General features: G+C 42.4%; 1 protein-coding gene across 1 annotated transcript in view; it reads right to left on the bottom strand.

Annotated features, from left to right (window-relative positions):
• Positions 1 to 2,124: 2,124 nt before the first annotated feature.
• Positions 2,125 to 26,668, bottom strand: part of adamts9 (ADAM metallopeptidase with thrombospondin type 1 motif, 9) — a 41,248-nt gene continuing 16,704 nt past the window's right edge. Inside the window, exons 20-39 of the mRNA XM_076095841.1 lie at positions 26,412 to 26,622; positions 26,120 to 26,284; positions 25,025 to 25,186; positions 23,704 to 23,823; positions 22,045 to 22,152; positions 21,795 to 21,962; positions 19,970 to 20,218; positions 18,670 to 18,831; positions 18,172 to 18,348; positions 12,321 to 12,491; positions 10,114 to 10,290; positions 6,392 to 6,562; positions 5,975 to 6,169; positions 5,534 to 5,663; positions 5,101 to 5,195; positions 4,577 to 4,671; positions 4,290 to 4,423; positions 3,818 to 3,909; positions 3,337 to 3,441; positions 2,125 to 2,214 (exon numbers count right to left, since the gene is read on the bottom strand). Coding sequence (XP_075951956.1) covers positions 2,125 to 2,214; positions 3,337 to 3,441; positions 3,818 to 3,909; positions 4,290 to 4,423; positions 4,577 to 4,671; positions 5,101 to 5,195; positions 5,534 to 5,663; positions 5,975 to 6,169; positions 6,392 to 6,562; positions 10,114 to 10,290; positions 12,321 to 12,491; positions 18,172 to 18,348; positions 18,670 to 18,831; positions 19,970 to 20,218; positions 21,795 to 21,962; positions 22,045 to 22,152; positions 23,704 to 23,823; positions 25,025 to 25,186; positions 26,120 to 26,284; positions 26,412 to 26,622 — 2,977 coding nt within the window. The remainder of the gene's footprint in view (positions 2,215 to 3,336; positions 3,442 to 3,817; positions 3,910 to 4,289; positions 4,424 to 4,576; positions 4,672 to 5,100; positions 5,196 to 5,533; positions 5,664 to 5,974; positions 6,170 to 6,391; positions 6,563 to 10,113; positions 10,291 to 12,320; positions 12,492 to 18,171; positions 18,349 to 18,669; positions 18,832 to 19,969; positions 20,219 to 21,794; positions 21,963 to 22,044; positions 22,153 to 23,703; positions 23,824 to 25,024; positions 25,187 to 26,119; positions 26,285 to 26,411; positions 26,623 to 26,668) is intronic.

Below are 26,668 nucleotides of genomic sequence, written 5' to 3'. Positions count from 1 at the left end.
TGGTAATTCATAGTCATTCATGGTCAAAGCCTATATACATTCACATAAAGAAAAGGTAAAATAAATATTTGCATATAAAATAAAGCATATATAATGACACTTTACTTTGTCAAACTTCAATGATACATTTTCACTTACTTGATAAACATGTGGCAAATGCGAAAAAAAACAAGATAAATACACTTGAATATCATAATAATCCCTTCATTTATGGACACCTGAGAACTCTATGGACTGAACTACATTCTGACATTCACAAAATCTGTCAGCAAGACACTAAATGTTTACTTCCCTGTGTCTTTAGAAATAATTTCATGTATAGAGGCAGATTAACACTGAAATTCCCTTTGTCTGATGTGTGCACATTATCACGGACAGTAAGGCACTAAAATAGCATCATTTATGGCTTCTTAATCAGTTGTACATCAGGTATGCACCCTACATATCTACCATACACACAGTTTAGGCTTAAAGAAAGCAGGTATTTTCGTATTTTCTTCTAGGTTGTCTGAATTTTTTTCTGGAAAAAAAAGAAGCTCATAAAACTGCATAAACCCGGCTAAAGAGATGCAAAAACAAACACATACAGAAAAAGTACCCTGATATCATCACAAAAACAACACGTCAGAATGTTTTAAACAGTAGCATATCGGTAAGAACAGTTTGGATAGACTCTTAGAAAACAAAGACGGAGAGAGGAATGTGAGGTACAGAAGGGCGATGGTTTACAGGCAGCATCTGGACAGAAATCACGCTGCCGGGCCTGTGGGCTCAGCAGTTTGAGAGGTGTCTCCAGGGCCAGACCAGTGCATTATATCTCCGGAATATCTACTGGAATTTTATTGGCCTGAGGTGAAGTCTTTCTTTCAAGTTCCTCCAGATAAGATAACCTGTCTGCTCTGCGAAAGCTAAAGGCTAATGGCTCTCCTTGGTCACTGCACACTACCTGAGAGATATGCACCCACATAGAGGAACTTGGTTCTCTCTGATGTCTGGCAACATAATCTCCCCAGCTCTTGTATCCGGTAGTTTGTTCAATTGTGTTTGTGTTCCAGGCTACTACAGTGTGTTTGTGTATGAGTGAACGTCTCAGAAGTCTTAGAATGATACTGATGTTGATTTAAACCAAGAAGTCCTCTAAAGGAGCTGGTCAACGGTACATGCTATACAAGTGGACTCCAGTTACACTTCGCACCTGTGCATGTGTCCAACATATATGTTGCCTGAAAGGATAACGGTTTTAAAAATGATCCACTGATGGGAGACACCTCCCTGAATATGAACAGGTCCAGTGACCATAACAACATTACCATTATTAGAATGCCTCAACTTAATACATTGATCTAAAAAGAAACACATGGCTGTAACACAGGCAGTGTGGAGTAGTGTCAGTACCACAAAGTACAAATGGCAAATGTCAAAATTGGAAGGCACATTCTGGCAAAAAATTGAAGAAATGGCAACTGTGTGGTGTTCGCTACTGACAACAAAACAAATTATGTTACAATACAAAAATAAATGGAGAGAGTACAATAAATAAGACGTTTCTAACCTGCTATGTACAATACTTACACCAGATTCATTTACACTATTATACACACATGTGAGGTCATGGTGGGTTTAACCGGTAGCACCAAAGAGGAGGGACGTCTTGACACAATGAGTATGAAGAGGAATGCCGAGGATGAACGGAAATAGATGCTGAGAAAAAAACACATGCCAGCTACATTAACACTCAGTTAGTAACTCATTAAAAGCACAAAGGAAGATGTGTATTCACTGAACAGAAATGCAGACTACAGTTCTGTAATATGAAATACTTGATATTCAGTTGACTGAAAATATAAGCCTGGTTTATTCCTTTGTTTTACAAGCATTACTGGTGTAGATCACCCCTTATGAGCATTAAAAACATGAATAACACAAATACTATTATAGTTTAGTTGAGGAGTTGTGTACATCTAATAAGGCCTCATCAGTTTGGGTGTTACAGCAGGTTCCTCTCAAGTGTTTTGAATTTTGGTGGTCTTGTCGTTATTTGGATTACAGATTGTGCCTCGTATAATTGAAAAGTATTGTTGTCATGTTAAAAATGCATCCCAGACCTGTTTGATGGTGTCAGATCTACTCCACTGTCACAGGCAGACTGGAGCTAGAGGACGGTGTGCATTTACCGCAGTAGCCTCCGCACATTCCTGACACTCTGCTGCCATCCTGTGAACACAAGAGGAATAACATCAGCTAGCTGCTGTGATATAATCATACTGATGAAGACTATGAGAAAAACGTATACAAAATATGTATATACATATGAGAACTTTTTTCAGGGTCACAGCTTGCTTGAATTTCTCTGTCCTGTGATGAAGAAACGTTTTGATGAAGCACTCTCCCCTATCACTGATCTGAACTGTCAGTGTAAAACAAAAAACATTGCTTTGAAAGGTTTTTGCAGCGGGGTTGTTTTGGTGGCTCTAATATTAGCTTTCCCTTTTCAAAAAGGCACACAAAAACTGAGGCCCACCAGGCATGTTGTCCCCAGGATTGATTGCATTGGGTAATCACATGCAGCATAATGGGACGGTTTCGTCCAAACATCTAGAAACAAAAAGGAAATTGCATCAGACGTGTACGACAAAAGCACGATCCCACGACATGAAAGCCACAGCGTGCAGTGAGTGGTTTGACTGATCTCCTCTGGAGTGCTCTCCACGTCCCACTCTCACAACCTGGCTTTATTTAAACTGCCTCTAGTGCACACAGTGGGCCCGCTGACTATGGGTGTATCAGACTGTGAACACTTTTTTGGCATCACAACTGCCTCCTGTTTTCACCTTACCAAAATGCACTCTCCTTCTTGATCTCTATTTCAAAAGAGGAGTGTGGGGGGGGGGGGGGCACTTGAGAGAGCAGCTGCCCAATAAGGGTCCTTTCTCAGCAAGGTTATGGGGAGAAGTGGAGCTGTGAATACAGAACCCACTTGGGAGTATGCCCACTAATAGCTCTGAAGCCAGGAGGACATGCAGAGAGGAGAAATAGTGGAGGGAGGGATGGAGGAAAAGAGGTAACTCAACAGAGAGGATGAGGAAGTGAATTTAAAAGAGTTACAGAACAATGTATGATACTATGTAACTATTTTAACAAGCTGACCAGGACCTCATCGAATATATATCGGTATGTCATCATGAATGAATGAGGGACTATCATGAGAGTTATTCATCTTTCACATTTTTTTAAGGGTGTACTCAAATTCTTTAAGACCACTTATTTGAAGTTTGCTGTAATTTGGGGAGTTTTCACAGAATATGGACATGTACATATGTAACGTATTGCCAATACCTGTGATTTTCGTATATCAGCCACTGCATAGTTGCCCTGGGAGATCCACGAGGAGTCCTCAGCCACTTTCAAACCTGTTCCCGAGAGGTTGATCCTGAACCGGCCCTGAAAGAAGAGACGGAGAAAGAGAATATATATAAATAAGTTATCCCATAGAAATGTATCATAGCAATGTCAAAGAATACATGAGAACGGAGAGAAAAGATCAACTTTTTCTTATCAATTAATGATAATTTGGGACATTTTCATGGAACACATAGGCACGATCTGAAACAAAAACACTAATAATGACGGCAAAGCATTTAAGTCTGTTCCAGAGCAGGATAGCTCAATGAAATGGCTTACTAGGACACTTAAAAAGACCTGAGCCATCACTAATGGTATTAGTTACATTACCTACTGTGACTAAGTCTACAGTCTGCAGTGACAAAGGTTTAATTTCCCTTCCCGTCATTTATTTAACAGCTGCTGTTGTTCTCACCTGTGGACAACGTGCGGCACTGTAACAGTCTCCAGCTGTAGCAAATGGAACACTCTTGCCCTCAAGGGTGACAGCAAACTGCCAATCTGTAGCTGAGTGACAAGATAAACCAACAAGTTAATCAAGTATGATGTGACAAATACTGCTACCGGAAGTTCAGGTGAACTTTTCTAATGAGAGCTTACATCTGACATAATTCTCGTGTTATTTAACTGGTCTAAATCCAGCCTTAGTTTTGGGGTCAGCCTTATGGTAATATCAGTATAATTTCGTCTACTTAGAGCAGTCCCATTTAATTCCCTCAAGCCTTGTAATTGTGACATCTTGAGCCCATTAACCCTCGTGAGCATGGACATAATTAAATGGCAAAGGAAGTTCTTATTTGAGAGTAATGTAGAGTTAATGCCGGCAAAGGATGCTGTTGTATGGGTGTGTGTGTGTGTGTGTGTGTGTGTGTGTGAGAGCCACTCACTGACGATGTCCATCTTGCTGAGGTCCAGGCGGACTTTGGAGAAGGTGGTGATGCCAGCGGCGGTGTAGTCTCTCCGACAGTCACAATCCTCTCTTCTGGAGTCATTGGCTGGACACTGGGTGGGGTCATTGAGTCTGGGAAACACAAACACACAGAAAATACCGTAGCTCAACTTAACACTTCCATGGAATTTCTTCATTCTACAGACAAAAGAAAACACTGCCAGGAGTCAGCTGGAGTTTGAAATGAAATAGGCTATTCCCATTGTTATCCTGTTAGCTGTTTACCTGAAGCCAAAGATCTCTGAAAAATTATCCCCTTCACCCGTCGTCAAGGTGATGTACTCCTGTGGAGTCTCTGTCTGCATTCCTGCACAGTAGACCTGAGGAGGAAAAGGGCGGAGGAGGAAAAGGAGAGGTGGTATCCAGAGGGAGGAGAAGTAGGGAACCAAGGGTGAAGGAAAGGGGCGGAGGTGGTAGGATGGTAAAGAAACAACAGAAAAGCAGAGAAGAAGTGCAGATTAGGAATGGAAAAACAATAATGTCGGTGAGGAGGTGAGGAAAAAGATTAGAATAGAGGATGTTACAGTGCCGACAATCCCTACAGACGACCTAATCATTCAAAGTAATTTTGAAAGCAGTCAAAGAATTCCCTCTTAAACTGTGTGTTATGAAATATGCTGCATCTTTTTGCAACCTTGTACATACACATACACAGTCACAACAGGACAGCAACATGTAATCAGAATGTCAATTGTACCTCTCCCCTCGTAAATAAAACCTGCTATGTCAAAAAGATCATATAATCTCACCTTGAGTGCCTTTCCTTGAATATTGAGAAAGTGTTCGCTGTCTGGGAGCGGGCCGCTCATGCTTTGGACGTCTTGACAGCTAGAAGGCAAATGGCCTTGGAGACACAAGAGAAGTAGAAATAAACAGGTATAAGAGTGTATTATGCTAGAAAATAATTAAGACATGACAGGAAATCAGGCTTTATGCACACATGTGTGCAAGCATGCAAACAGAAATTTCAGAAGTTAAGTCAAATGTGGTAAATCACAGCATCAAATCAAAGAAAATCGAAAATGAACTCACTCTGTGATGCCTCATCTTAAATACAGTGAATCTGTGATGATTGCCTCGGACCATAAATACTTCACTAAAGGCCAAATCTCTGAGATGACAAGACAAGCCATACCGAATACTGGGTGCATTCAAGTAGCCTGTTAGCCTCGCAGTACTCACAGCTTGGCTTTCTGCAGACTTCCCTAGCCTCTGGCATGGCGTCTTGAGAACACCTGTTGCTTTGCTGACCATCTGCTGACACGCACTGCACCGTCCTCTCCATCACTCCATCACCACAGCTCGGTGAACACTGGAGGGGAGGAGGAGAACCATGACAGTGTGAATGACAGTGTGAAAACAAAACTTGTGGATGACAGTCATGGCAGCAGTTCTATCTTCAAAGTGGCCCCAATAAAAAAAAGTTACATTAGTCACATATACATAGAGAAGACCTGTTTGATTTGCATTTAATATTGTGACATTCAATCTGTGATAAATCACAACTTCATCTATTTTGTGATGGTTATATTTTAGGAAACTAAGACTACAAACATGCATGCTCCGCCTTGACAACACACTGATAAATGACTGGACAACATTAAGAACCATGGACTCGCTCACCGCTCCCCAGATTCCAACCCTCCACTCCTGTGGCAGCGGGCACGGGTCCAAATTACAAGGCATGTAGCTCTCAGGGGGGGTCCCGGGGCAGTTAGACAAAGACTGATGGCCATATTCATAGTTGTCATTCTCCACATGCACCTCGCTGCAGGAGATCAGACGCCGGCGGTAGCCCTGTCCACAGCTGGCTGAGCACTGGAGGAGAGAATAAATCACCGCCATGAAATAATAACAGTACTCCACACAGGAAACATGGGTGATTTCTGTCATTTCCGCACCACTGGATTTTAAGATGGTGATTCACATGAATGGTCTTTTTGAAGAGTAAAGTATTTCCTATTCAGAGAAAACTGACTCATTACAATTAAGATATCACAGCCTTTAGTGGGACTACGTCATTGCTTATTTGGCTCTCACCTCAGTCCATTCCCCTGTGATCCAGATCAATTCACAGGCATGGGTGTTACAGCTCTCCATGTCTGGAGGTCTGATCTGGTTCACACAGTACATCTCATGGACCGCCTGCTGGTTGTGGTCCACACACAGCAAGGCCCGTCGTCGGTGGCCCGCTCCACACGACTTACTGCACTGTAATGGACACAAGAAGACACTGGCCTTTTACGAAAATTAGTGGTAGTGAAAAAAGAGTTTTTCTTTTGATTAAAGTAGACTTAATTACTGTATGCACATCTATCCAGCAGCAAACAGGAGGCTGCATGTGCAACTACAAGATTTTAAAGTAGGGATTCTCAAAAATCATCAACGTAAGGAATCAATGCAAAGGAAGAGCAAGGATGAACAGTTTGAGATCTGCGTCTTCTCATGAAGCAGTGCCTTCACCACATGGAACTACAGCGTGAAGATGTCAAAACAGTAGATAACAGCTGGGAGGAAAGCACAGTGCTGGTGAGCAGAAAAACCTGAGCTGAGGACATGGCCAAGTCCCAATAAGATATTTCACAACTTCTAACTCCCGAAACAGTTTACAGTCCATGCCAACAATGCGTCTGAGGAAAGGTCAGAGCCAAAATTTAGTAGCAGTAAGCGACTGCACACTGCGCCCCAAAAGAGAAGAATATCACAATACGGTCGATGCTTCTGACCAACGAATGAGTTATTTACTAAGACCCAGACACCCACTATCTCGATGTTTTATAGATAAAACTTGTGTGGTACACCTGAGTTTGACCCATTCATATCAGTCTCTCACATCACAGCTAAACCACAAATTAGACCAGACCTAATATAAACACTGCAGATTTTCTAAACAGAGCTGCATCTGGAAAGACATGCAAAACATAGTCCCTAGACTAATTTCTCTGTGATTAACGAGAGCAGAATACATGGTTGAGAGGATTGGAAGCAGAAAATATCTACTGTAAGGTTGTAATAATCTAATGGTGATTGTAGAAATGTGTGTTTACCCTTTCACATCCACATCGACCCCATATGAGATATGTTTCCAACCCAGGTTGGACAGGTTAAATCAATCAATCACAAATCAAGAATCAGCCACATTAAGAGGATTCAAATGCGAGGGAGAAGTCAGCCGACCTGAGGGACCTTAACAGGTTAGGAGGTCTGCGATAAAAGAGGGGGTCAGCTGCTCATCTAGGGCTTTTAAGACAAACAGGAGTACCTTAAAATAAATTCTTGACTTGCTTTCATTCAGCTGTAGGACGTTTTGTGGCCATTCAAAACTACATGTTCTCAAGGCAGTTCATGAGACTGGACCGGTCGTTTGGTTTCGGGGGGAGACGAAGCTGCATGTCTCCGGCATAACATCATAGATCATAGTGGCTTACACATCATACAGGACAAATAGAGCCAGGACAAGCAGGAGCGGCAACAGGCACAACAAGCAGCCAAACACAGCGCAGCAGACATCTTCCTGACTGGAAAAAAAAAAGTTTTCTCTGGTGGTTGCCACTGCACATGTTTACATGAGAACTAAATAATACAAGTAAAGAGTAGCCCCATGAGAGTTTTGACCTATCAAATCAACCTCGGCAAGAGACGTAAGTTGAGAATTAAGCATTTTAGAGAGGCTTCCACTTGCGTCAGAAACACTCTGATGCAGCCGACTGCAGCTGGTCTTCATCACTCTTAATATCTTCAATGTCAAACAACTTAAATACCTGGAACTGCTATAGTGAGCTGTGCTGCTGTACCATGCACGAATGAAACTTACCCTGCATGACGGCTGCCTGAGTTTCAGTATGTTTTAGTTATATCAACGGTAGACAAAGCTGTAACAACAAATATTTAATTCTAGGTCTATAGAAAAAAGCTATTTGAGGAGATTGACTCAGGCGGCAACCTCTGGGTCTGAAAAGTGAAGCCAGTGCTGACATGCCTTAAATATGCTTTCTTTTTAATGGCCATCAGGGGCGACTCCTCTGGTTGTAAAAACAAAAATGATTGCATAGAAGTCTATGAGAAAGTGACCCTACTCCTCACTATAATTAACTTTAGCAAAGATGAGCTTATGGTCTCAATCGCTAGTTTCAAATCTTAATTCCATACAGCATGATGTTCATTTAGCAAATTATTGTCCCATTTAGAGTAAAATATAAGATAAAGCGCGGTATGCTTTGGGGTGTGGCTACCTTGTACCTGGTCTGGGAGTTGTCCGTGTTTTCGACTTACAACTTTAACCCTTTTACAGTGTGTTTTCAGTTCATGAAAGTTAATCATAACAATTTTGCCTAAATATATCTTATTCAGCATTCAGTTGTACTTATTTCCACCTCTGCGTGTCACTTCTGGTTGCAAAAAGCCAAAATGCCAATGACCAAAATGCTTAACTCAAGGCTTCAAAACGGCAGTCCACAAACCCACGGGTGACGTCACAGTGACAACATACAGTTCTTATAAACAGTCTAAGGGTCGACGCCACAGTGTATAAAGTGTATAAAACATATAGGCATGTTAACCCGTGCTAGGTGAACTGTTGTAATTACATCCAGCTGTTAATTGGAACACCCAGGCAGAGAGCTCCAAACACTTCCCCAGATTAATTAGACTCTCCTTTCCGAGGACACACTTCATGCTGCTCAGTGACCTACATTCAACATCACTTGAACACAAGAAGGAACTCCTGCTGCAGCTGCCTAACAATCCCAACAAGGATATGTCCTCTATCCTATAGAAAATGGCTGAATGTTGATCAGCAGGTATGCACCGATAATTATAGCCTAGACTGCAATTCTATCAAGCTATAAGACTCCTTAACTTTGAGTTGAGAGCAGATAAAAGATAGATAGCAATATTATACACTTTTTCTAAATTAATATTCAATTATGCTTGAATATAAGTTTGTACTTTGTACTTTTAAGTCCCTTGCAAATGTGGTTGTATCTCAATTTCTCAATAACATAAAATTGTCATGATTGAATAATCATACAATCTAAAGTTGGCAGAGAGAAATAATTAGGTACTGCTAATAAAAGTTCAATTAAAAAATAAATAAGCAAACAACCCCAAATCTGTCATCACATTTTGATTCAAACAGTTAAATCCTGAGTCCTGCACAGCTGTATGCCACATCACTTATTTTCAACTGAGAACCGCCCACTTTTAACCGGCGTAAAGCCGGATTTTTCTTTAAAGAAAAGTGATTAAATAAAATAAAAATACAGACCAATCTCTCATAGGGACTAACAGAATCTGTTGCAACTTTGGCAGAAAGTAGTGCGTGTTCATGTATACACATCACTCATAATACGACACTGACTGAGTAGGTTAAACAAATCTTTAAGTGGCAGCATGTAGAAGCGAGTTGATGTTTAGGTAACAGGTGCGCATTTACTTTCCATGTAGCCTGCTTACATTCACTTTTCAGACTTCCCAACTTCATCTATAAAAGCGAACTAGCCAATCAGCATTAAGTCAGGAATTAACAATTTTACACCGAGGCTTCGGCTGTCTTGGAAAAAAACCGATCATCTGATTTTCATAAGGGCCATGCAGCAGCAGCAGCAGCAGCTCCCCTCCTCCCCTCCTGACTGCAGTGCCTCCTGACTGAAAGCAGCCGACTCACACTTGAGACATGACTGAGCAGATTCATCCTCGCCCGGTGGAGAAACTACTTTCTTCAGCGCACAGGTTGCCCTGCTCTTCAGCACGGTGCAGCTTACCGTCTGCCAGTCTCCTTCTCTCCACCGGTACCGAGAGCTGCAGTCAGCGACCCGGCAGCTCTGGCTGGACGCCGGTCGGGAGCGCTTGGAACAGCCGGTCTCTAGCGGGCTCCGTCGGTCTCCGACCGGGCAGAGCACCTCCCGCTGCTGGATGCCGTCGCCACACGATGCTGAACACTGAACGGAGGACAGATAAGTACTTTGAAAACGTGCATATATCAACCTTTACTACTCAGTATGAGTTTATTGTTTAACTGCATATCAAATAATCGACTTATAGTCCTGTAATAGTATGACTATCGCGATATCCATTAAGCCTCGTGAGCTCCACTAATTAGTGGCAGGTTATTTCTCACTTGTTTGCTAGCTAATGGATACTTGTTTTATTTTGTATTAAGATTGACGGCAGCATTTATGGAAGGCAATATATTTCAATTTATTGTGTCTATTGATTTGTGTTCGTTGTCACTTTGTGTTCCTTCACCCTTTTTTTAGTTTTTTTTAGGACTCTTCAAGTAATTATGCACATTCTGTCTAGAAGTGGCCAATACTGAATTAGATGTTTAAAGATGTAAATGTCTTCTATTTTCTAAACAAAGAATGAGACAGTGGCATTGCAACTCTTAATTGAACGACACAATGCCTTACACACAGGGCTTGGCATAAAGAGTACTATCAGGGAAATAACATGTAATGATTAAATAGCTGCAACAATGCCTCCATGTTCATATTTAAGGTATATGGTTTATATTAATTGATGTTGTTTTTTACAGAAATGTGAAGAAATTCAAGTTGGAACTGTTTATATATATACTATAATGCATAAAGTAAAAAACACAAAGATTGACAATCAGTTTTGTTTTCTACCTATTCCATTAACCCAGATGACTAAAAAATCATACGGTATAAGCAATGCATACATTTTCCTTTTTCAGCTTAAAACTTTGTTTCCATGCGTTTGGAGGTAACATTAAACAGGAACTATCTTGTGTCTCTTTTCAACAGATGATTCTGAGCAACCTGCGCTGCACTGATGTTATTGTGAAGCTAATGAATGGCATAATATATACATAATAAGTGATAACTTGTGTAGCTTTGAAGAGAAGTTTTCTTTTGGGTACAACAACACAAAGTATGACTGACACAATGTTTGAGTTTCTGTGCATTTGTAAATGAGTTAGACTGAGAGCAGCATCAAAAGTGATCCTATTTTTGCAGGTTAAGGGAGCATTAAGTGATAAACATGCCCGATGATCGAGCTCAGGTTCCTGTTTTTCTACATCCATACAAATACAGACATATTAACATATCTGTTCATATGTGACACAGCTATCCATATTTCATTGTGTATTATCTGCCATGCCGTTTCCGCATTTGAACCACTAGGCAGCCTGCTGCATCATGGGTAACCATGCTTTACTTGGAGCCTGTGTGGAGTATTAATCTCTCCTGGTATGTGTCCTGCTCCACAGCTGTTTAGAGCCGACGCACATCCTCTCTGAAAAGCTCAGATGTGGCTGTGTGCTTGGACTCTTGGCCACTGGCGTGAGTTCAGAAAAAGAGGACATGAGAAAAGACAGCGAGAAAAAGAGGGGAAATAGAGAGTGACGGGAGGGAACGAAAAAGCGAACAGGCACCAGACCGTCTCTCCAGCAGCCCAGGTGCAGGTTGTGAGTGTGTCTGGCATCTTTAGTAGGGCATTCAAAGAAAAGACTACCATGTGGTTCCCATTCGGGAAACATAGAGGAAAAAAAGTGAAAGAGAGAAAAAAGCGATCTGAAAAGTGATCAGTGGGAGAAAGAGCAACAGTTAGAGGGAGGATAAAAGGGTTAGTAAGAAGAGAAAATATAGAGATGAGAAGGGTAGATTGACATTGGCTTGTCTTAACATAAATTAAGCTTAGATCAAGGAGAGGAGTGCACATCCCCACTGCTGTCACACTTACGGTAAAGTCGCAGCCATACCTCAAAACCTCTGTCAGCAGCCGCCCCAGGCCTGCGGTGCAAACCACCATGTGATGTGTAAAAGCACCCTGCCTTAGTTAGTGGCCTGGCATGCTGCATAAACCCAGTCATTGCTGCAGATGTTTTCACACATCTGCAGCAAGCTGGTAAGCATTAAAGTGGAAAGAGAGAGCTTACATGTGTGGCAGCGTGAGAACAAGAGTGGTAGAGGAGTCTTTTATAGCGGGGTCAAAGAGTCCTAACCTCTCCCCAGTTGCCAGTCTTCCACTTGGGACATCGGCCACGTCTGCAGCGCCTCTGCTTGCTGGGTTTGGAGGACAGATGCTTGCAGTTTTCCTCTGGGACAAGGCGGCCTGACCCGGTCGCACAGCCCACCTTACGCGACTTGAACCCTCTTCCACAGGAGGCGGAGCACTGCAAGATGTCAAAGGAAAGAACAAGTGAAATTGAAATCAAAAGGTATGTTATGTGTTAAAAGTGCAACTGCAAAAAAAAAGTGCACACTCCAAAGCAATGAAATTTATTTGGTTGGCAAAAAGCATTATTGGGATTCATAATGCATATAATTGGTTGGATGTCTGACTTAATTGAATCAGAATCTGCATGATAAAAAAGTAGATGACTGCACAGCCTTTTTGGATGTTTTTTGAACAAAACAAAAAAAAGTGATACGAGAGTTCCACGTGGTTAACTAGTCCAATGGCAAAGCGGGCCCAATCACCCCGGCAGAAGTTTGTTTCACCTCCGGGTTCACAGAGTTACTGGGAGTTTAACTCGGTGTGACGGGCAGTCGCAGACACACCCACAGTAACGTTGCAAGAGGGAGTGGAGAAGGGCTGGACTGTGCTCGGATAATCACAGGGGGCGTTGCATGTGAGGATGGATGGGAAGCGACAAGGCTGAGAGTTGAACGAGTATGCGGCGCAGCGTGTGGCGCTGTCCTGACCAGCAAGGGACTGTAGGAGACAGGAACATGCTGCGACCTCTCACCTCATTCAGGGGGAGGAAGGCTCACGAAAGGAGGGGCTAATAAAGTGCTTATTCCCATTTTGGAATGTGCTAGATTATTGGAGTTACTCACGTTGTTGGTGATGTCAATCAAAAAAGATGAAAAAAGTATTATTTTGTTTGTTTTTATGCCAAGAAATAAAGAAAATGAGTCAAATCAATTGTGTGAATTTTACGTGGATATTGTCTCAATTTCAAATAAAATGACTGACTGTGTTGGTTATATGTCTTTGGAACAGCACTTCCCATGATGAATCATAGCACACGAGTAGAAAACTTCGTGATTGATGTAACAAGTCACTGACAGTTCTCCTATTATCAATACCACCACTGACAACAGAGATCGTATTTTTAATGTTATCGCCTGACATGAACACAATATAAGTTCACACATTTGCGTAAACTGAACCATGGAGAGTAAGCGGGTCATCAGAGGAGAAACTAAGCTTCCCAGGAAAGGTTCAAGTCATTAAAGGAAAGCATTTACGATCTAAGGCAGTCTTCCAGACTGTTATGTTCAAACATCAAGTCATTCCTCACAGAGTTTTATATACTTTTTTTTTTTACAAGGGCTTTCCTGCTGTTGTAATGTGCTAAAATGCCTTCAGAATTCCTTTAGAATCTGAACAAAGGGGTCAAATTAATACAGCATGTGTATCAGTACATGATCCCCCCATTAACTTTTCCCACAAATGCTGCGGGTTCCTGTAGCTATCCAGAGCAGTTCCCTAATACAAATGTCACTGCTCACACATGCATGAATATTTCCTGCTTCATCATACAATAAATACACAATATAAACAATTTTATTTGTATCAGTTATATTTGCAGGCGGTAGAGCAGGTGCTCCATTAATCACAGGGTTGGTAGTTCGATCCCTGCCTCCTTCTGTCATCATGCCAACACGATGAATCAACTGAACCAAGTTGAACCAAGCGCTTTGTCCGTGATATATAAATGCATTCCCCATAATGCTACGTGGATTTTAAAGTGTCAAACACCAGTCAGATCAGTTTGAACTGCCTTCCCAACACAGTTCAAAGGGCAATAATTACAATACACAGACAAAATGCATATTTTAAATCATGCCTTTTTAGATATAAGAATCCAGACAAGCAAAGCATCGGTAAGCGCAACCTGAAATGAAACGCCCCCTAAATAAACCACTTATTAATGTCAGCATAGTTTTTGGGAATCCTATTCAACTGTTTTGTTGTTTTTTTCCCCCCATGGGATCAAAGCAGTTTCCAAGAAGTCTGTGCTGATGGGATGAACCGGGAAGGGGCCCCTCCCCAGATCAAACATGACCCATGACCCACCAATTCCCCACTGCATTGTCTTGCTGACGGCTCCCCTCATTCAAGTCACTGTCACTGGCCCCCATATTGGTACACCGTCATCAACTTGCATTAGTAGAGGGGCCAGAGTAGAGGGGCCTGACAGAGGGGCAAAGGGCACTGGCAACTTCATAGCGAAGCACACGTCACCAGGCGTCCCAGAAAAAGTCGGGGTAGGCATTAAGAGTGAATGAACACAGTAAGTTAAATGGGAGGTAAACTAAGGCACTGTCACACATTGGACAAAGATTTACCTTTCATGGAAAGGGCTTTGAACTCTTGACACAGACGATAAAAGAGGTCAGCAGAGGCCCTGACCACTTCAAATAACAAGGATATTGCTCAGTGATTTGTGTGTTTTCATTCATGAAAGACACCCTGTTGAATAGACTGGCAGGGAGGGCTGCTTGACAGGCTATTTGCCAGCCCTGTCTTTTTGAATCTTTTCGCTGAAGTCAAAGGTAAAACACTAAATAATATAGGAAGCCTTCTTATCCACAAACACACAGTAAAATTACCATAAAGCAGGAGTTGTTAATCTCGAGTTAAATACTTCACTACAGGGCTTGGCAGCAGGACTACAATGCTGCAAGCAGCAACGCTATTGGCGTAGTGAATGTTTGTTAGTGGTTGGTACTTGCTTCAGTTTTTTCTTATTTGGACAACCAGTCTGTGTAAGTTGCCACGGAGTTGCAAGTTATTCTTTTCCTTTTTCTTTGTTTGCAGTGACCTGCTCACTGCACGGGGAAACAATGTTGATAACGCTTTAGATTACGGCCCACAACATACAGCACAATTGTTTCAAATCGACAGCGTACATTTTGCGCTGTGTACCAGTACAGTACATATGGTTACAAACACGTAGATACAAGTGAACAAGATGTAAAGTTAAGACAAAGCAGGAGCTAACAATCTGGGAACTTCTAAAAGTACAAAATTGGTTTGCCTGTGGTACAGGCATTAGGGCTGATCAGTTTTGGACGCAAGTGTAAATAGTTTGAAGTTAGTTTGCTGTTAGAAAAGACGTGTTGACACTGAAACTCATGAAATGACCCAAATATGTAGTTTGTGCTATAAGGAAATTCTTAAATAAATCACAGCCGATTGATAAAATGCTACAGAACTCAACACTTCCATGTTCCCCCCAAACATCCAGGTTTGTTGCTCAGTAGGTCACATGGTAGGTCTCAAGAGTAGAATAGTTATCCAGGTTGTTACCCACTTGTTTCCTAATTTCATATATTGTTCCCGCGAACCTACTGTAATGGTACATTATTACGCTGTGTGTCGCGGTCGCCGTTACCAAAATATATTGCGAAAATAAGAATGAAAAAAGCCTTTGATAGTACCTCTATTTCACTTTAATCGTAACCTTTTCTGGAAATGAACAGAAATCCAACAAATCCATAAAAAAAATTAAATATTGACATAACATTATATGAAGTAACAATAAATACAAGTAATTACATAAATATACAGAAATCTTCTTGAAACACAAACTAATACTGCCATTTGTGAATAAGAGACATACAATTATGCTTATTTCAAGAGCCTGTTGATACGATGTTTGATCTGTACTGCTATATGCACCAAGAGGAATGACCACAAGGAGTCAAACTGCTGAGGCAGAACAGTGAAACTGAAGAGCAATGATAGAATGTGCTGTGTTTATACCGTGTTTACTTTCACTGATTCAACCTAGATTTGATTATATGCTACCTTACAATCACACACATGGGAGTCATTACAAGCGATAGTTGTCATTAGTAGATTATGTGTCGTAAAGGGAAAAAAAAGGTACTGCTGCGTTAACAGGCCCTTAAAATAAGGTGTGATGCCAGTACAGACATTTATGACCAGGAGGAGTCAACTGGGCGGGCTGCAGGCAAAAGTTGCCCCTAACCACAGATTCTGGATCAGTTTTCACTGTCCTCAACAGGACAGTTGAGTGTTACAAGGTGGGAGATGACACACACACCCTGGATCTGTGTTTAGGACCATTAACTGCACTGGGTAGTCGCAACAACTCATGCTTAATCTTAGCCAGCCAAAATCCCTCCAGTGCAAGGGAGAGAAAGATACGGCAGGGGGGCAATCATAACAGAGACTGAGGTAGACACATTAGGTTGGCTCCGAGTGAGAGCGCTGGATACAAAAAAACTATATACTTCCCCTGTGGTCACAGATATGACATGTTCAAAGTACAACATTTTATCAGCTCATTCCCTTAAAAGGTTGAGCAGGTTGACATTCGAACAATTCAACATTATTTCATCAAATCTGTGATACACTTTAATCAATCCACTACCTGCTCATGGAAAGAAATAAAAAGTACAGAAAAAGGCAGCACCAAAAAGCAATGTGCCACAATAAACACCTAACCGACCAAAAATATGATGGTTCATTTTTCGATATCTTATATCTCCCTTGTTTGGCCAAAGCACCGCTGTAGTGTAGGTTAGTTTAATGGCTAGTTGAGTCGTGTTCTGTTCCAAATGAGGTATTGTTGAGCATAGCATATTTAGCAACTCCTAGTACTTACTGTACAAAGAGAACATTAACTAACACAATATAAATACACTCATATCAAGCACTTTTGGAGCAGAGAGCTTTAAACCTATTGTTTTGGCCACACTAAGAAAACTGGGTCAAAACCCTCTGCCAAACTGGAATACAATGGCTATTAGTACTAATTACCACAAACTCAGTGAGACATTTTATTTCACAGTGCTAGTACAGCTGCTGTTTGCTGGTGTTTACTACCGATACTGGACGTTTCAGGAACTTTTGAGTCACCATATTCATGCGTTAATGTTGTTTTGGGGCAACACCACTGTTTGTTTCATAGCGTAGGGTTAATACATAAACTGTAAAATAAAGTGTCTAAATAAGATTAGTAACTTCTCTAAAAAAAACACATGTGCCTTGAGACAAATTGAATTCTTGATACAATAGCCATTTCAAAGATGTATATAGTACAAAGATGTATATATATAGTACACAGCCCAAATACAGTCCTATGTAAGGTGGTGCTTTTACAGTTCATAACAGAACACAGACTACATTGTGTAGCACCACATATTTGGATATTATGGGCCATTCTTTGGATAATAAAAGAACAAGGCATCGTACTGTATATTCCTGATATACAAAAACATTCATCAGTATTTGCATATGAACAAAGATTGGCTAAATGTGCGAATACAAAGAGCTGAGACACAAAATAAATCACCTTTAAAAGTTAATGCTATATACAAAAGATAAAAAGGAAAAAAAAAAATCTTAATAAATTATCTTTAAAAACAATATTTTACAAAACTATCTTTGATTGTGATACAAAGTGATCCTGAACTTTTCAAATACTAATACAAGGCTCAACAACAGTTTATGGTAACTAGGACTGACAAAAATGTTCTTGTGGTCACAGCTGTCACTGAAGTATTTTGACAGTACTTTTTTTTGGCATATTGCTAGTGAGCAAATCTTTGCCATTTAAAGCACAGCAGAAATTAACTTTCCAAATGTCTTGAAGAAATGTTGACCAATCGCAGGCACCAGAGAGGGAGCGGGAAGTGGAGGAGGTTAAAAGTAGAAGTAAAGAAGCAGGAGTGTAATTTCTCCAGGGCAGAAAGCACCAAAGTCAAAGCCTCTTTTAAGACCATTTTTTTGAAAGAGTAAGACAACAGGTATTTGAAAAAAAAACATGAGAAGTTGAAAAACAAGGTATAGAGTATTTTTTACGAGCGTACCGAGCTCCATGGGTCTGTGCTCCAGTTGGGGCTAGACGGGCACGGCTGAGTATTGCACTGCTCACGATCTGGTGGCTTGTCATGGATCTCGCAGCTCAGATCATTGAAGCGCTCGCCGTTTGGACGCTGACACGCCACCAGCCTCGTCTTTATCCCACCTCCACATGGCTTGGTGCACTGAAGACAGCAGAAGGAGAGGTTGTGTTTTACAGATGGGTATGGGGGAAAAGGTTTTTGACTATTGAGAAAAAATTAGGGCCATTTTTGTTCATGCTAAAATAGATCTGTCTTGTGTGAGGCATGGAAAATGTGAGCCTGACAATGAGTTCTAATGCATTTTCAAAAAAAAAAAAAAACGCACTAAGCAAGTATTCATTCAAACACAGATGAACATCCCTCAGTTTACAAGTTTTCTCTCTAAACTAGACCAGTATCTGTCAAGGAGACTTGGTAAACTGTAATATGATGTAAACAGTAGTAAAGTGGTGTCTGTCTTACCTCTCCCCAGTTGCCATAGATCCATTGCGGACACGGCCCGGACTCACAGGACCGTTGCTCATTGGGCCGGCTGCGATCCTCACAGCTGTTGGCAGGGTAGCCGTTCTCATCCTGGCACACTACTACACGCCGCTGGAAACCTCCTGCACATGTGCTGGAGCACTGTTGTACAGAGAGTGGAGAGTGCACACTGTCAAATACATGGTTCTCACAAATAGGTGTAAATAATTCCTATAGGTTAAATAATGCATATTTCTTTACATTTCATTAAGACATGATGACATACTAAAGTAAAACATCCAGCTGCAAAGCTTTAAATGAATGTGTCTTGACTACATAAAGAAATCGCTAGTTTGTTAACAGTACACGTCACAAATCATTGTGCACTACGAGGCATATATTGTGGGTACACAAAGCCTCATGACATGAGGGTCAGGTTTTGTAAAAGTCTGCATCAGGTTACAAAACTCATGATAGGGAGTACATAACTAGTTGACAAACTCTTATTAGCAATTGGCAATGGTAAACGAACACACACATGGCAGGGGCTACTATTCAAGGTGCCGCTTGCCCATCAGGACTAATCATTAACACACATTCATGCACCAGAGCCACAGCTTCTGAAGCAATTTGGGCTTCAGCCAGGATTCAAACTATGTTATGTTACTCATATGTTGAGATTCGGAAATTAAGTTCTTTAGGTTTATGTCACTGTTTGGTATCAGTGATACATGTAGGGAGTACGGGAATCAAACTGCCAATGTTGTGACAGCTATAACCACTAGGCCACTTTGTATGATGATGATTGCTGGACTTAACAATTAACATTAGTGATTCAACCATCCCAACACAAGAAACACAGAACATAGACGGTATTATGAGGACAAATTTAGTTATGACACCTTAAATCAACTACACTTAACATTCTTTCTGTGAGCTAGGTGAAGATCTATACCACTCCCATGCAAAGCTCACTAATTAATGTTATCGTCAGTGTTATCGCATATTTGTTTAATCTGTTACCTGTAGCATCGTATCTACTGTACAGACATGAAAGTGGTATCTACCTTCTCATCTAACTCTTGGCAAGAGAACAAAGAGAATAAGCGCATTTTTCCAAAAAATCAAACTATTCCTTCTGGGTAGACTCCCGATTTCTACATGTCTCATTTGCCCACTTGCTAAAATCTTCTCTGGACTTCTATTGTTTTAGCTGATGGTTTGGTTGAACAAGATTAAGCACAACATTTTAGATGTCAGCCCCCAGAAATGCAATGCTGCTGTGAGTAAGATGCCTTACCGCGCCCCAGGGTCCAGTCCGCCACTGGTGGGATTGGCTGCCGGGCAGGCTATTCCTAGTGCTGCCATTTGGTAAGGACGGGAAAGGTTGGGATTCACTGGAGCGGGACGGGCATTGAGACATAGCACAGTCCTGCTCTGTGGAAGGACGATCGTCTGGGTCACACTCATTAGCATTCAGTTCTTGGTCACTGTAGGTGACGCACAGTACCTGCCGTGTCGTCTTTCCCTGGCCACAGGTAACTGAGCACTAAAAACACACACACACACATACAGTGAATAAAGAGATCGGTCAAGAGTTTAAATGCATTTGCATCCAGATGCAAACAAACATAGACATTCAAACACACATTTGAAGTAATGGTCATTATTGCATGATGTGAAGCAAGGATCTGGGAAACCTCGCCCGGAAGCACTACAGACAGAGGGACAAGCAAGGCCGAGGACAGAGCAGCCCGAGGGGGCACCAAACACTACAGGTCTCGCAGACCTAAACTGAAGGCCAAAACCAGAAGGGGCCAGCAGAACTACATTGTCAGCTACATACAGATGCCACCAAAGTGGAAACGCTCCTTTCTGGGCCTTAAATAAAACAAGGCTTATTCTTGCCAGGGTCCAACACCAACTGAAAGTTTGACTTGGTTTCGAGGATGCCGACACAGCTCTCATTCCAGCTAAACATGGCATGTAGCAAATGGACACGGCTCTGGCTGACAATGCAGTCTCTCCTTAAAAGACCCAAGTACACGCATATGTTTCTTTTAAGGAAAATAACACAAGGCAGAGCTTCTGCCAAGCACTAATGGCGGCGTCTCACTCAGCTCCTCCCTTGCATAGTCCACTTTCTGTCTTGCATAAGGTGATCTATTATACTTATGCAACAGCTGTCTACTTTAAAACCTCGCCTGGGATTACACTGTCCAGAGGTTTATACTGCTCTGTCACAATGTTATGGATTTCACATGATTTTAGATACCGTAAGAAGGCTTTACATACAGTAGGTCGATGCAAATGATGTGATACTAAATGGAGATGTTGGATAATATACTGTAGGCTGTACATGCTCTAAGATCAATAACAAAACTGTCATATTGGAGCGTTCTATCACTGCAGGACGAATAAGGCTACTTTGCTTTGGGTTAGTAAATCTAGTGTGACTGTGGCTGCGATAGGCCTCTGAAATATTATTTTGGCCAGGGGATGAACTATTTCCTTTTGGGGGGGGGGTCAATGAGTGTCTTTGGCTTGGTGGTACATATGTGGGTGTGTGTGTATGGTGACCAGACCTACAATCTGGCTCTACTGCATCACTCTCGGACTCTGATGAGAAACATCTGTAAACAAGACAGGATCCCCTCATTGCAGCCCCTTGTTTCTCCCAGCTCCAGAAACATTTGCCTCAATCAAATGATCTATCTCTCTCTCTCTCTCACACACTCACACACTCACACACTCACACACCTTCTCTAGGATACACACTTACAGCTGCCGCCCTGTCTCCACATCTTTGCTCACACAAACATCTACATAGCGTGTGCAGACACTGATTGTCAGTGTGGGTGAAAAAGAAGAGGAAAAAACATCTGGATGGCAATGATGACAGCACACAATTTAGGCTAATCAACAGGGCTGCATGTCAGTATAACAATATGCAGATCTGGCAGGAAATGTTTTGTGATTGAACAGGATGACTCCAAATGTCCACTTATTTGTCCTCTACAACATCGGGTGAGCATATGGGTGCAGCAACTTTAAATTGTAATTTTGAGATATTCTATAACTGGGTCAGATAGAACTGAATAAATGATGACAGTTGGTTTTCTTACCACTGTCCATTCCAGCACCTTCCACTGTCCACAGGCCACTACTGAGCACACTTCTCTGGCAGGGGGTTTTGGTAGGTGGGCGCACGCCGCCTCCTCTGCCACACCACCTTGGTTGTCACGACAACTCACATAGCGCATGCGTGTCCCTTTGCCACAGCTGGCACTACACTGTTGTGGAGAGGAGAAAGGTTTAAGAAGCTGGAAACCAACAAAAAGAAAGAAATTGAAGATTTATGACAGAACCACCAACCTGGGTCCAAGAACCAAACCTCCACTGGGTTTTGTGGCCCTGGTGGGAAGGGACTTTAGTCCCTGGGGGAACAGGGTGGCTGCTGGGACACTGGGCCAGTTCACAGTCCTGTGGAAGGGGGGACACATACACCCATTCATGCAGTGATTAACAAAATGAATATACTGTAACAACATCTGTCCCCGACCACAAAATACCATGAATATCAGAGATAGCTCCTCTGACATGGGATGGAACAGTCATGAATTAACAGTCTTCCTTCAGCTCTACGTTTGAGAGTAGTTGTGTTTCCCATCAACCCTTTCCTCTCACCTTACCAAAACAACATTAACAGGGTCCGCCCTGTCAGTTAAAACTATGGATTGTGGCAGTAAGCCACTCAGCATAAAGCCCTGATCCCTGTCATAACAGGTCATAGTGGAGCGGTATTCAGGGCTCCAATGCCCATGCTGGCGTGGTCGTAAACTCCACCCCTAATCCACCCCCTTGTCCCTCACCTTCCGCCCTTTCCTCTTTTCCCCTCCCCCCATGCCCTCTGGTGCCCTCTGACCCCAAATCTCCAGGAATGAGGGCCTTAGTCAGGTTGCATAGACTCTGAGCAGGCTCCACATTCCACACTGCTCCTCCTGACGTAGACAAACAGTCCTCATGGCAGCGCTTAAAGTAGCTCTACGCACACTTCCTGTCAGACTCACAATCTACAATTATAAACTGGTCAAATATGATTTGGAGTGATCAAGTGAGTTTGTGTGTATGTGTCTATATTACCGCTTTAGGGCTTTTATAAATGATATGCTATTATATATCAGCCTGTATCCAATTTATGTGAAAGCATCGAGTAAAGCATCTCTTGCCTCCACCTCTCTCCTCCTTATCTGCACTTCTTTTTTCTAAGCCCTGCTTGGTGGCTGGTGGGGCTAGCGGCTGGTGGCCCACTTCATGGCTGGCTGGTTAGAATCACAACGAGTTTGGGCGACTGCTTCAGGGTCACTGGCTCTGTCGGCCCAGGCACCGGAATTAAGAGCCGCTGCGCCTACAGGGGGGGCCCCATACTGAGCCTGCATGCTCAGCCCTCTGAAACGGGTGTACACCCCACGCTGACCAAACAAAACTCTAATTCAGCTCAAAATAGGTTTCTTTTGGTGTTTCCGTGTCTTTTTGTGCGTGCGGAGCACTTAAACAGATGCACAAGCAGATTTAGACAACAAAAACAATTCCACATGTTAACCTGAGCTCTTTCTCTGCATGCGTTGCCAGTGGGTAGTGACTTTAATGTCACTTAAATAATGAAGATACGAGTATTCTGAAGAATAACACTATCCTGAAACAATTTGGCTTTCTTTTGGGGATATTGTCTGAGAGTTGTGTGTTTCTATTTGGGGATAGTGAGGCCTGTATAACCTCCCCCTCTGTCTTTGCCTCTAGAGTAGATCAGACAACATAGCTTTATTGAGACCAGGTGGAAATGAAATGTGTGTGTTTGTGCGTGTGTGTTTTGAGTGTTGACTTGCTTCCTTCTCTCCTCACAGTATGAATCAGTTTGACACTCAACCGTGGAACAACTGTTGCTCGCACAGTGAGGAAGAGAAACAGATTGTGTGCAGTTGTGAGAAGTAAAATAAAGATGCAAGGAAAGAAGGAAGATAACGGCCTCCTTACCTGTGTGTCAGTGGGTCGGGTGGCAGCATTACAATCAGTGTCATCCATGACAGCACCATAAGAGCCAACTACACACTTCACCGCTCGCATCTGGTAGCCTGGCCCACATGAGGTAGTGCACTGGGTTCAAGGAGGGAAAAAAACGAGGGTGGGGGAACATTAGCAAGAGGGAGCCAAATAGAAAAAGGAGAAATGGACGAAGAAGGCAAGCAAAGATCTGACAGTTCAACTGAGGCAAAACACTCCCACACACAAACAAATAAAAAAGAACTGTAAACCAGGCTAAGCAAATAAAAAAAAAAACTATTTTACCCCTCCACTTCCCCGACAAACATCCTTGGATCCAAGTTTCAACCAGATAAGTTTCAAAGATCAAATACACAAGGAACCTTTGCTAATATACATTGCACTTGTCTTTTTTCCACTGTAGCCAAGTCAGATAGGGTACTACCCCACTCTCTCTTCTGCCTCACTGCCTCCAATGAAACAGGGTCAAACTTGTGTGGCGGCACCTTCAACTACCATTTGACAACGCTCCATTAAACAACTTCAAATATACCTTAACGTGCGCACATCCTCTGATGGGGGGCACACAAATATCTCAAATTTTTGGGTGTTCAGTTCAATGTGCACACACACAAATGAGACTGAGCCTGCAAACACAGACATAATATACTGTATGCATAACCCTATATAACGCTTTTGTAGAAGTACGCGCCAACCCACATCAATCGCAGCGTTTGTATATTTATATTGGCAAGATGTGCTCTGTGTCTAAACAGGCGAGAGAAAGGGTACAGTGCTATATGATGAGCTTAGCTTATCCATGTCTTCCCCTTGGTTTACATCTGGGGAGAACTCACCAGAGAAGCAACAGTAATAGTTAACGTCAGCCTCTGTGGTGCTTCTCATCAACTGATTAGACTTCTATGTTACCTATATATGAACTGTGGATCAGGATATCTGGAATAGCATCTTCATTGCCTTGGAAAAAACATATCGAGCACAGATGTACCACATTCAGATTATTATATTTCATGAGGTCAATGGGCCAATCCTGGGAAAGAACACCTAATTTCTCTTTAAGACTTACAGTACAAATTACAATCATAGGCCAAACAGAGTGATCTGCTGTTTCATCTGTTCTGGAATACAAATTGAATTATCTAACATGACACATTAAGTACCCCTGGATTTGTCCATCAGTTGTAGCCCTGCATCAGCACATACCATCTTTCCTCACAAATATTTTTGGATCACAAATGATCAATCTTTTGACATCCTTGGACAAAAAAATAGTAACACCACTGTTAACACTCACCTGTCCCCAAGGTCCGACCTGCCAAGAGGCACACTCCTGCTGCTGGCACGTCTGCACCGACTCCGGCTTAGATGAGCCACAAAAGCGGTCATCTAAATGATCCTCACCAAACTGACACCACGTCTGACGGTGCTTATAGCCTTTCCCGCATGTCACAAGGCACTGAAAGGAAAATATTTCAAGTTGTAGAGATAGATATTTATGCACTTTATAACATGGACAGTGGTCGTTACCAGTCGCTGAGCCTGCTGGAACTCAGTTCATGACAGAGGAATTGGTGGTGTGGAACGCAGGATATGCAGATTACAAAACAAATAGCAGTTGGAATAGACCAAAAGACAGTGCCAGAGTGTCTATTTATGTGTGAGTACAGTGCATATGTAAACAGTGCAGTGTAGGTGTTTGTATTTATTAGCACCACATGGGAGATCTGAAATATTCCTGGAATGCAACCCAAAGCTTTGCAAGCTCCTTGCTCTACAATGTGTAAACTGTACAGCAGTTAAGTACAATCTTACCCTGCAATCAGTGATTTCCCAACACTCACTATAGTGGAAGGAGGGAAGTAACTCTGCCAAAGCTGAGACATGCACAATCAGCACTGGGAATTTACATTTCACCCAGATCACTGCTGGCTGAAAACTAAAGTATTTACCCTGTTTCTCTTTACATCGACTAAACACAGCTTCATAGACCCCTTGAATTATTCCTCACGACAAATGTATATGCACAAGCCTTATGGAACAGTATGCCTTGACAGAAACTCACAAATGACAGTCATTATTCCTCTCAAGATACTCACAGCTGTCAAGCTAGCAGCTTGTGGAAGACTGAGCTGAAGAGCAACGAGTGCAGAATAAGCACAGGTAGGCAGGTCAAAAGACCAATCATTACACCTGGTCCGAATGATATGATTGTACAAGCCTGTTGCAGTCCAGCCTCAGCCACAGATACCGATTTTACACTTTTATTTCGTCAGAGGATTTGATTTAGAACACCAACCCTGCCTTTAAGCGTATATGCTATCATCGTCTCAATCCACTAAATGTGACCAGACCTTCTTCTCAGGGCAAAGAGAATAAGAGCTGAACTGACCTCAGACCACTCGCCAGTCTTCCATTGTGGACAGAGGAATTCATTGCAGGACTGGACTGTCGTCTTGTCCCTTTGACTGCATTTGCTGTCATCGCCGCCAGCCTCGGCTGCCTTTCGACACACTGCCCCTCGGCGGCGGGTGCCTCCACCACAGCTTTTGGAGCACTGTGGTACAAACGTTTGAACTTCAGCTAGCGTAAACACATACACACACAACCCATGATACACTTTGACAAACATCTGGATTATGCTCACACACACAAAACCCCCCTTAACCCTACGACAATCTTACCTCTGACCAAGGAGAGTACTCCCAGCCACCCGGGTTACAGTCTCCATGGCAACCTTCCTTGTCATCAGGCTTGCGCTGACCGCTACAGTAGCGGTCGTCAACCTTCTGGGTTTTACCATCTGCACGGGTAATTTTGGCACAGTATATTTCCAGGGTACGATAACCCAGGCCGCACTGAGCTGTGCACTCGCTCTTACGAGCCACGTGCCACCTGCATCAAGGGTGATGGAGAAAATCCATGTCAGTATTCGTAAATG

The sequence above is a fragment of the Anarhichas minor genome, unplaced genomic scaffold, assembly GCF_050575085.1.
Source record: "Anarhichas minor isolate MPS153535 unplaced genomic scaffold, ASM5057508v1 ptg000021l, whole genome shotgun sequence".
In the NCBI taxonomy this organism is placed as follows: Eukaryota; Metazoa; Chordata; class Actinopteri; order Perciformes; family Anarhichadidae; genus Anarhichas; species Anarhichas minor.
This window is presented reverse-complemented; position numbering and strand designations above follow the sequence as displayed.